Raw genomic sequence first — 12,293 nt, forward strand, 5'->3', positions numbered from 1 at the left:
ATATGTATTTAGAATTTCTTTACAGGATGGTATCATTCCTAGTACTATCTCTGATGCCTGGGACAATGATACAGTTCATGAAATGCTAGACGATCTACAGCATTCTACTGTTTTTAATACTGATGAAATATATGATGGTAGCTCCAATTATGATAAATGCTCTGTTTTCACCGTTATGGTAAACATTAATTACATACAGCAAGTACTCCAAGTGCAGTATTTAATTAAACACAATAAGCACACTGTCTTACACTGCCAATGGGTCACTCAAAAGCATTTGCACAAAAGGTTGCTTATCTTTCTGGTCACAATCCATCTGACCCAGAGTCCTTTTATTATAAACTAATACCTTCTTGGTCTAAGAAAACTATGCTCACTGACACCAAGTTAATTACATGCTGGGAAGCATTTTTAAAGGCTAACATGTTAACATGTTAGGCTAACTGGTCCTGGTTCTGCTTCTCGGAACACTGATTTCATTTTTTATTTCCCACAAACAATTGATGTTCTGCTTTGCAGCAAATGGGAATGGCACTACCACATTTGCTCCTGTGTTGTGAGGGAATTATACAGGCCTTTGGAGCACATTTTCTACAAGAACTTAATGACAGCTGGTTCTTGTATTTTTAGCCTGTCTAGTTACACTGCATGCACCCCATCTTCCGCTGTCTGCTGTGCCCTTTCAAGTTTGCCCTGGATATATGCTTGGGAACTCAAAGGGTTCAATCTACGGACATAGAACTGCTAGTGAGTCCCCTAAAGACCACGGGCATATTACCAAGCCTGGCGAAATGACATTATCGCCGCTTTAGCGGCTGTTTTCAGCCGCCAAGCGGCGATAATTAGATCGACCTATTAGCAAGCTGTCGCTAACTGATGTTAGCGATAGCTTTGAGGCGATAGCGAGCGGTTTGGGGCCCGCTTTGCATGTCAGCTATATTTAACACTAATGACATGCAAAGTGTGTGTACCCAAACTGTTAGCGACTGTTTTCAGTCACTAACATCGCTATCGCCTATTAGCAAGGCAGGCGTAGCGATGGAAATATTCACGCTAAGCGTGAATATCTCCAAAAACTAACACCTGCTCAGACCAGTTCTTAGCCATTATATCCAATGGGAGGTGGAATAATGGCGAAGACCCTGTTAGCGATAATGCGTGAACATCTCTGTATTCTCAGCGATATTCACGGATGTTGCCGCTATCGCCGGGAATTTTATCGCTTTTGCTTCAGGTCCTGGTGACATGGATACCAGCTCATCAACTGCAGATGTGCTTCTTGCCATCACTCCTTCAGCGGCTGCTGAGGGGTTGGTAGAAATGTTTTGTCTACTCCTCTGAACATTTAAACAATCTGGCTGTTTTAAGCAAAGGAGATTTTTTGTTACTTTGGCTATGCTTTTTATTTTGAAAAATTACTTTTAGACCTGTAATAATTTTTAATTATTGTTTTTCAGTTTTCTTTTTATCATGCAATTTGGCTTTATAAATGTTTTTATTATTAAAGGAGCAAATACTTTTAATAATAGGTTATATACTGACTTCAAGCTTTTTAAGTTGTCTCACGTTCAAGCAGTAGGTATCATATGGGCACTTTAGGGCTGAGTAGAAACACTACCATTCTACATGCTCCCGTTTTTAAGTTGCCTTCTTTTCTTAAATACAATGACATTTCAAACACATTGGCTTCTGTGCCTGTGCAAGAAAATGTCCTCTGAAACAGCTTTGCATGCATTTCCCATTTGCACACATATTATCAGGTACCTTGAACAGGGTAAGTTCACTGCGCAAAATGTTGTTGCTTGTTATTGTCCTTTCAGCAACTGAGTTATCACAATAGAATCAACAAAAGCTGCTTAACTGGGTCTTAGGCATGGCAACATGGGTGATGCTCATTATATAAAAAACATCACTCCCTTGAATAGTTAGGGAAGTATTTCGCTGGCAGTGAGAGGCCACCACATGCCGGAGTTCGTACCCAGCTGATTTCTGTTTACCTCATGCGAGGGATGAGGCCCAGTTCTTCACCAAGGAGGGCTACCCAATGACACTTAACCACAGGTATCAGAGGAGTGATAGAGCGCTGGCTCACCTGCTCGTTTTACCATACTCACCTGGGCCCATAAACTATATACACAATGAACAGGTAAACCTAAACTCAATCAATTTTTGTTTAACCCTTCAGGACCTATACCATTTGACTTACCAATCCTAGTCACCGGTACGTAGAATCCTAAGGGATCAAGGATGTTAGCATAATAGGCAATAAATATTATTTGCACTCATTGAATAACCGCACACTTGGGAAAGGTTTTAACTCTTTATCTAAGTAAATTTTAAATGTCAATGTTCAAAATTGCATTAATCGGAAAACATGATCTATCAACAAGAATTATGATTAAGCAGGAAAAAAGAACTTTTGTTTAAGCATTTGAAACATAGGAAGGATTGAAAAGGGAAAACAGTACAAAGACGTACCCACATGGATTTTTATAGTTACCTAGAATGGTGTGAAGACCAACCCTGGCCACAGGTTAGGTTAAAGGACAGAAACCCAAAGTGCAGGTGCCAGCAGGTAAGAACAGGTGCAGACCAGAATCAGGACAGGTTACGGACCAAATTGGATCAGGACAGGACCACCACAGGCTAAGACTGGCACCACAGCTAAAGTTCAAACGCCAGCATTGTAAACCCTCTCTGCAGCTAACAGTCGGACCCCGATTGGGTCATCGAACTCCTTTTCAGAACCCCGATTGGGTTATCGAATCTTCTGACAGAGTGCTTCGCCAGCACCTCTGCTCCCGATCACCTATTGAGTGCGTTGGGTCAGTGACAGGTCAGCTATTCGGACAAGTCGGACAATCTAACTAGCTAAGCCTACCCAAGTTATACCATTTTTCAGGGCAGTGTACCACCCCCCAAAAGTTGCAAAAGTGTGAATCCCACAATTTGATTGGTCAAAAGACGAGGAGAGGTCATCACACCATATTGATATGAGGTAACCTGCATTCCATATTTAAATTACATTCCCTCCCATAACTTTACTTTCCCATGCACTTTTATTCCACCCGGCAGTGAATGTATCAATAACATACAATGTTTTTACAAATTGTACAATTCATCTTCCTCTGGCAGGGTTAGGAGGTCAGGTTCTCATAGTTTTTACAGTTAATGTCTGATTCTGGCATTGGTTCAATGCCATGGCTTCAATAGCTTGAGTTTCTTTGCGCAGGCGCAGATCCTCCAAAGATGTAGTTTAGAAGTACATTTCAGGCCCAAATGCTATACATGCGAAAATAGAAAAGAACCAGTTTTAGAACACAGAAATAAATGAATGCATTGTATACCACTTATCTCTATACTATTCCCATTATTTTATATTAACTATTGCATTAGGTTTAAGCAGAACGAACAGCTTAGCAAAAGCAGGGATGCGAGCTTCTTGCATGTTAATACACAGAGCAGCCATTTGAGTTCTAGTGCGCAGAAGCAAAAGTTTGCCACCAAGCGAAGTAATCCGTCATGTCACGTGAGTGTGACAAACGCATGCGCAGTAGAAAATCCCGCGTAGCAGCAGCCATTTTAATGCAAACGGATTATAGTTAGTAAAAGCACATTGGAAAGCTTCCCCTAGATACTAGAAATGTCATGAAATGCAATATTAATATAACAAAACATGTTAGTTAGTACATTAATATTATTTTCGAGAGGGCTGAATACAAGCAAGTCGCTTTACGTGCGCAACCTTGCACCATCAATCCCCTCTTTGATGATATTTTATATTATCACATATTAATAAAACAGATGCCAACTTTCACATTTCTCCCAACTCAATTTCTTCTAACTTTCTGTTATGCTTCTTTTCATTATTCATGTGAAAGTTTTTCACATTCTTGTACAAATGTCCATTCAACTCTTCTAATTTAATTTCATTAATATTTATCATCTTTCCTTTCTTATTTACTGAGTATGTCTTTTTATGCTTGCGATCTTTGCAACAAATTATTATCCCTAAAATAAGTGGGGCTACTTCCACCATTGGCATCAGTATTCTACCTACAAAACTGTTTCCTACGTTAGAGAACCAACTACCTATAGAGGTGAGACCATCTGTAAGTCTCTTCCATGCACTATCAACCTCCAGTGGTTTGAGTTCCTTTTCCAAATGTGTAATATTCCTTACGTACCCCTTGATTTCAACGCTTTTGTCAGTTATATAAGTGCAACAATGTTGCGCTTTCAACATTCTGCAGACTCCGCCCTCTTTTGCCAACAATGTATCAAGAGCAAGTCGATTTTGTAAAACCAATATTCTTATCGCAACCAGTTCAGTATTGATCATTAAGAATCCTCCAGCAGTGTCAGTCGATAAGCGATCCACCTCTGTTGACAATTTGCTAATTCTTTGAGTATTCAGAACCACTCCCACTGTGGGTATCAATGCACTAAATATATCACCTACAATTTCTGCAAAACTAGCTCTTTTACTACTTAGTAGTAGTAGTAGTACAAAGCTATTAATCCATTTGTTTCTTCATTGCTTCCAGTGATTTTGTTTACATGATATACGTTTGGCAATACTATTCCAAAGTAGCAACTCCCATACCAATGATCTAGCAATTTATAATATGCTTTGTTTCCACATATGTAATAAATTCCAGGAAATACTGGTTCAGTGCCATCTTTGAAACACCAACCCCCAATTACCTTATAATTGTGTTCACATTCACTAGAACCAATGAATATATTGTTATAATAACTCATTCTCTCCCTGTGGAGATAGAGTTTCCCTTTCTTTTCATAGTCCAGCAACATAGCAGCGTGAGTCTTTGCTTTCTGCCCATTTAGGAATGGGCGTGTTGTGGGGCACAAGGTGGCATGGTGTTCAGGCACGAGGACAGGGCCATTTACTGCGTTTCAATGACTCACGGTTTTGCGCAAAGTGCTAACGGCCTTTGGGGTCCCTCCAGCAGAGTACAGAAAGCACTATTTCCACATTGGTGCACAGATTGAGGCTAACAATAGGGGCTGGGTGTGAGAGGACATCATGTGGCTGGGGGGATGATCCTTTGACTGTTATCAGGGATATGTGCGCAGGACTGGGTTGGACAAGCGCAATCCGGGGCATTCTGTTTGAATATATCCTGCTGTTTTCTGTCTCAAGTTTTGTTCCTGGCCTGAAGGCGGAGCATGTAGCCATTTGCGTGGTGGGCCACTTGTTTATTAAGTGGGTAGGGAGGCAAGCGGTGCGAATCTGGGTTTTGACCGTCTATTATTTCCTGTCACCTGGCTGGGAAAATGGGGCATGAGATGGCATGATTTGATCCAGTGTTGGAATGGCATGTAATGGGAGAATATGCCTATACGTTTTGGCTCTCCATTCGGGGAGAGCAACTTAGTGTTAGAGAAGGGTGTGGTACTGTTAGGGGGCTTGAAGGACTTATTGGAGATCATAGCTCAGTGGTCAGGTTGCTTTGTACTCTAGAATTGGAGAGGGGCAGGCAGGCCATCAGCGATCAATAGGACATGTAGGAAGGTAAATAGGGAGATGAGCCAGTTTTTGGGGACATTGGCTCCGGGCGCATCAGTCATACAGACATTAAATATGACAACATTGAGTTTTTCAGGAAGATGGCATGCATTTATAGGGCATAGAATTGCGCTTGTTGGACTGCAAGGGGTGGTGGCGAGAACATTGAACATTCGTAGTCAGAGCGGCCTAAAAAAACTAGGGACATGAACGGGGCAGAAAAAGTCAGCGGGCAGGCTTTTTCTGGGTGGGGGTAGGGGTAGCCTGGAAAGTTTTGCATGAGTTTACAGAAGTTTGATTGGTGTTGCCCTTGGTGAACCATGTGGAAAGAGAAGGAAGGAAAGTATAAGACATTTAGATGATTAGATGCTAATAGATGCAGTCATAGCCTGTAGGGGAAGGTCAAGGTTGCAAGCTAATGAACTGCAGTACAATAGGAAGTACATTTTTATGGCATGGGGTATGTGGGTGGGTTGGGTAGGAGATTGGATAGTTCATTTGATGTATTGCTAGGCTTTCGTTTTGTAAGGCGGATTCCCAGGAAAATATTGTTATGTGCATCTGTTTCAATAAAGTGGGCTTGTTCACACGATCAAAGTGGTTAGTGGTCTGTACATCACCTCCCTCTCCCAATAAGATTTGGAGGGCAGCGACCACATGGAGGTCTGCCCTCCGAGGATATTGGGAGGGTGGTGCAGCCCAGGAGACAGGCATCTTTTTAGGGCAAATTGGCCAGTTTTTGCATAGCCCAAGGATTTTATAATGGCCTGTTTTGGGGCTCCCTTTCACCGTTTTAGGTACAGGTGACCTAGATACTGGTGGCCGGGTGTCTTAGCCTTTTCATTTTGGTCCCACCCACCAGTTCCTAATTTTTCAACTTTTCCTGTTTTTTTCCCCTTCCTGTTTAGTTTCAGTTTTGGGTTCTTGGTTGGGACAGGAGCGTAACCTGGGGTTGTTGTTTGTACTCTTTTGTCGCTTGAGATAGGTACTTGGCGGTGGCCTGGAAAGTTTTGCGTAAATTTACAGAAGTTTGATTGGCAAACCACTTTGAAAGGGAGGGGGTGAACAACCTCTCACCTGGAAAAGGCAGGATGTTCAAGGGTAAGTATGAGAAGTTTAGTTGCTTTGATGTTATTATATGCAGTCATAGGTCCTAGGAGAATGCTAAAGTTTAAAACTGTTGAACAGCAGTTAAATAGGAAGTAGATAGTTGTGGGGGCTGTTAACTGTGTGGGACGGTTGAGGTGGTGGAAGAAGAGTAGACAGTTCATTTAATGTGTATAGCAAGGCTTTAGTTTTGTAAGGCGAGTTGCCCAGGAAAATTTTGTGATGTGCTTCTGTTTCAATAAAGTGACCTTTTTTCACCCAATCAAAGTTGTCAGTGGTCCGTGCTGAGCCCCTCTCTTTCAAAAAGCAGACAAGTTGAAGAGACTCCTGTTCTGAGTTATCTAGCCTTAAAAAGTGAGAATTTTGGAGGGCCGGAGGTGGTGGTTTAAAGGAGGTGCGTCATAGAGCCATATTTACATACACACACGGACAGCTGCTCAACAATTCCGGTCTCGAAATGCCCTGTACTTTTTTTAAGCTCCAGTACATCTGAGTCTGTACGGTAACATGCCTTTTAAATTCGGTCCTCTCAGCGCCTCTTAGACCAGTTACAAGTACTGCGGGCACGGTACGCCTCCCTGCCAACACTATCGCACCGAGTCTTGCGCGGCACTTTGCACCTGTAATGCCGGGAAGAGTCATCACCAGGCCTCTCTCCCGTGACTAGTCCTCTCCGGGCTTCGCCGACAGACTATATACCGGTCTAAAAATAACTCGCATTCACAGTGCCATGTACGGGAGCGGACAGACCACAACCACGTCCAATCAGCGTCCATAGACTGGCGATGCAGGCCACGCCCCACCGCCGTCCCTATTGGCCGCTCGTGACGTCTAGCTCGCACCCTCCTCTTTACCCTATATGGCCACGCGCTACTTTTAATGGGCGGGGCTAGTATGGCTGGTAATCTAGCGCATGCGCAGTAGACAGAGCGTCGAGAAAGGAGCTGGGGGAGGGCGGTTAGGCGGAGTCAAGACTAATGGGCGTGGTGTTGAAAGATTGCACAGCAGGCACGGCTGGGGGGGTTAAAAAAACAAAACAGATCGCGAGAGGAAGAATGCACAGCCCCCTCCCGTGGTAACAAAAACATTGAGACGCAAAGACTATATGCGTGGAGCTGGCAGCAGTGCATGGGGAGGATAGCAGGTTGCTGTCAACGCAATAATCACATCCCAGCCTCGGGACCTACAGGAACAGTTCGGTGTCTGTAATGCAAACGAATGCATGGTTCAGGAGCATCCCAGCTGATCAAGCATCTGCAGGGACCAGTCGTCGGCTAGCGCAGGGATGGAAGCTCTTTTGTATAACCCTTGACTCAACGAGAATTTGCAGGGACCACTACCCTTTCCCGGGACGTACAACTGGTTGCACAGCACGCGAGCACGCTGCCTGACACAGGAGCTGAAGGAACCGAAGCACGGGAGAGTGATTGGTCGCAGTGTGTATGGTAACCCCCTACCCACCTGGGACTTTCAAGGGACAGATGAGTTCAAGCATCCCTGTCTGGTCAAAGAGCGTCGGTTGCCACAGCTCAGGAGGAAAACGAGTGAGTCTGACTGCATGCACGAGTACTCCCGACCCTTGACCTGCAGGACCCACTGAGCAGGGAAAGTGCCAAACTGCACATTACACGAGCGCCCTTTGGGGGCCCATTCCCAAGGGACAGACGGACATCCGACTGTTCGGCTCGTCTGCACCGCAGCCAGAGCCAGGAACTTTGGGAACCACAGCTCTGGGATAGAGGTGATTTTCGCTGTCCCTGCCTGAGCATCTTCGCCTCTTCCGGGACATACAGAGACGCCAGCTGTGTACAAGGGGCGCAGAGCAGTGTCAGAGTACTATCTGCTCTCCCTGATTGAGCAAGGAGCTTCCTGGACCTCTGCTTTTGCACTGGAGTGAAGCAGCCGTACGTTGCACGAACACCCCGTGCTAAGAATTTCGTGGACAATTTGCCCCTGTGCTGAAGTGTAGTTTGCCACAGTGGATGGACAGCAGGCGCCCTTCCTCGTGGCGGGATCAGACCGTGATCTGCCACAATTCGAGAGACCATTCACAATTCAAAAGCTGCAGAATCCAGAACTCTGTGCGGGAGTTCATTAGGCCAGAGTGCTGAAGCATGCCCCAAAAGCTGGAGGTTTTGGCTCATTGTCGCATGCAGTTAACTACAGCGGGTCATACGCTGGAAAGATAGTGCCAGTCAGGAATGCTTTATGGCAGGATGCAGCGACACTCTCGGTTGCCTGTGATTTGAAAGGGCATTGGAGCCTTAGTAGGGTTGCAGTTGACCGTTGTATAGTCCAACCCCTCTTCTGGCTGGTTTCTTAGTTGTAGGGGCATTAAACTTTAGGTTAGGATCTTCTCTGAGACACCTGGAGAGACTTTTCTTTCTGGTCCAGTGGCAGGAGTTATCAGACTCCAAGAAAGGGGGTGCCACTGGCAACCTTAGATGGACTGCCTCTCCCTGCCCAAGAGCTGGAGCCATCAGACACCAAAGCAGGGTCGTCCCTGACCACTTTGGAAGCAGCTCCTCTCCTGGACCCACAGCTGTGGTCCAGTACAGCACTGCACTTGGCCATAGTCCTGTCCATAATCTGGATGCATCAGATCTCTGGACAGACATTATTGCTCAGCGCAGAGGAGAAACCTCCCCCTTTCCTGACTTTTAATTTTTTTTCATGCAGGGCTGCATCCAGCCCCCCCAGCCACCCCCTCCCTTCTGCATGCATTGACCGGAGGAAGCTGAGACAAGGACACTGGAGCTGTTTTTGGGTTGCACGAAATTAAACACTGAACAGAGGCTGCCCTGCCTGTCTTGCACAGCAAGCATGGATGTGTTGGCTGGTTACAGTATATTCCAGGAGCTGCAGCTAGTCCACGACACCGGCTATTTCTCAGCCTTGCCATCCCTGGAAGACAACTGGCAGCAGGTGAAATATTTCAATTAATCATATTAATGTATTCGGTCTAGCCTGTTTGCCAGAATTACCCATTTTCTATGACTTAATATACAGTGTAACGTAATTGAACCTGTAAATAATATTTTTCTCACACACACAAACATTACCAATACGCTCACCGAACATGGCACACAGGCACCTGACACACTGACATACACACATTTTACCAGTCTGGTGTGTGCCCATACCATGCTATATGGTGATTATTATAACGCTGTCTCACCTCCATTTTCACTGGCCCATTGTGATGTACTGATCAGTGTAATTATTTCTTTTTCTGGTGAATATTGTTTCTTTTATCGGCTGTGAGCGTGACTTTACTTTCCTCTGGTATGGTTGTGTGAGAGCAGCATCACGCACAACCAGCAGACCGAGCCCCAGCAGCGTGTTAATGGGATTTCTGCATGCCTGGCTGCCCTTTTGAGCGGGGCTGAGTTTCTTGTAACTCGCTGCTGTAATTCCGTAATGCAAGCATCAGGTCCACACATCTGTTCAACTTGACAAAGGACCAGTTTAATAGGCAACCAAATCTTAGAAACTGTTGCATGAGCAAAGCAGCGTCCTGGAGCACAGACGATTCTTAGAGTAGTGGCCTTGGAGGAGTCCGGTGTTTTTAAGGGACGTCACTCCGGTGCCTGTGTGTCTTCCATTTTGCTTGAAGTAAAGAGGGAATAGCCAGGCATATATAAGGGCTCAGCAAACATGCACGTATTGTTATTCATGGGTTATACCAGTGTTTCTTATTAGTGGTGTGTGCATGAGCCTTAAAGAGTGGGCATTTTTTGTATGCCTTTGCTCAAGGAGGATGCCTAGATGGCAAAGAGACCTCCCCCAAATCCCTACAAGGTTTCTTGCTCAGCATTTCGCTCCTCACTCTTCCCCAGGTATTTCTTAACCCCATCATCTTTCCAACGCAAATTTCAGGAAAACGAGAGTAAAAGGTGTATTGTGTTGTGCTTTTTGATGTTCCACGTTCCTGTTGACTGTACAAAGTGGCATTGATGCTCGGTGTAGTATTTGTGATGTCAAGCGCTCAGCAGCCCAGTTAAAGGTGCTCCCCGCTAAAGAAAACTAATAAATATACACAAGTGACATACTGCTAGCAGTACCCGTCCAGTTGTTGATTACTTTCATCCGACAAGAGAAGAAGCATTGTTGAAAGCCTTGCCATCAAATGTACCTCTTAAAATTATTTTTTAATTATATTCTGTATAGCCTGTAGATGTTCTAGATCCTTCGTTTTCCTTAGGTGGTGAGGTTAGTGTATATGGGGAAATAAATCACTGTAGTAAGAAAAATCTATTCTGAGTGCTGAAAATTGGCTCCTAACAATGATTTTCTGCTATGTTTGTCCGAAAACTCATTTATTTTCCCACATCAAATAAACATTTTGTTTCTCGTAGAGAACATACTTAAACATCTGTTTTCTACTTCTGTCCGCCAGTCATCTAAAATGACTAACTTTTAACCTGCTAGAAACGTATATTTCATGCAGTAGATTCTGCAAGACTCCTGACAAGAAAAGTGGACATTTTCCATTTTCAAACTCCCATGGCACAGCATAGAATATCTCACAGTGTGAGAATGCTGCATGAGCCCCCCCTTTCTATCACCCCATCGCCCCCATGCATTCTGAGTGTGTGGAGAGTTGTGGGGAAGCTCAATGGTGGCTGGGTACATGCATGTTCACTAATTCAATGGTATACATTAAACCTTAATGCAAAGAACACGCTCCCACCACTTTGCACGAGGCTGCCTTTGTTTTCCCTTTGTCTTGCAGATGCTTAAAAGCAATGACCAAGACTTAATGCTTTGCTAATGCGTTTCGGTGATTGCAGCACTGGCTCTCTTCCTGAGAACCTTTCTCGTAATCAGCCCATGCAGTCTGCTGCAGAAATCGTTTAGGTTGAGCTACAATACCTTTTTTTGTTTTTTGGGAGCCAGCCTAGAAGAATGAAGGGCCCTTGCACCATGCCGCTCGGAAAATTCAATTTGCCAAGGTAAAAACACATATCAGTGATAAAACTAAACATTTCTATAGGGCCCCAAAAACTGAGTTGTCTCTTGTCCTGGTAGGTGTAATCACGCCATTCTTTGGTACTCAATTTTTAATCCTCCAAAACAATGACAGGTTTATTTGAACATGTGGCCTACATGTTACACACGCACCATTGTAATAGGCATTCAACAATACCAACTATATTTTGTTCCATGTATGAACTATGCTAAGTGTGTGATCCATTCTCCCATTATCAGTTGTGCATGGGTATTCCTCCTTCCAAGATTACGAAATATTCAATGAGAAGCAAATGACAGCCAATGGGTATTTCTCAACTACAGCCAACTGTATAGCAACTTGGATCTAATGAAGCGTGAAAATGGTAACTGGGTTGGTGCCCCTGGACCACAGAGTTTATATTCATCTTCCCATGAATCTATACACCTTGGTTGGTATTCCAGTTGATTGGAGTCGGACAGCTTTTACTGGGTCTAATTTCTGGCATGGGCATTTTCCGAAGTCTTCTGAAGGCTATGGAACAAATTCTAGTTGATTTGAGTTGTATCTTAGAATGAACTATTGCAGTATAATGGTGGGTAGTGGTTTCTGTTGGTATTTTTAATAACCAGTGCAATGCTCATTATTTTATGTGCTCTTAAAAATTAGTAAAGTGTCCAAATGCTCTTATACTACGTCTGGATT

General features: G+C 44.1%; 1 protein-coding gene across 1 annotated transcript in view; it reads left to right on the forward strand.

Annotated features, from left to right (window-relative positions):
- The first annotated feature begins 7,604 nt into the window (after positions 1-7,604).
- Positions 7,605-12,293, forward strand: part of KLF7 (KLF transcription factor 7) — a 200,631-nt gene continuing 195,942 nt past the window's right edge. The window contains exon 1 of the mRNA XM_086948333.1: positions 7,605-9,562. Coding sequence (XP_086804459.1) covers positions 9,461-9,562 — 102 coding nt within the window. The 5' untranslated portion in view covers positions 7,605-9,460. The remainder of the gene's footprint in view (positions 9,563-12,293) is intronic.

Source organism: Lissotriton vulgaris, unplaced genomic scaffold, assembly GCF_964263255.1.
Source record: "Lissotriton vulgaris unplaced genomic scaffold, aLisVul1.2 SCAFFOLD_1023, whole genome shotgun sequence".
NCBI lineage: Eukaryota > Metazoa > Chordata > Amphibia > Caudata > Salamandridae > Lissotriton > Lissotriton vulgaris.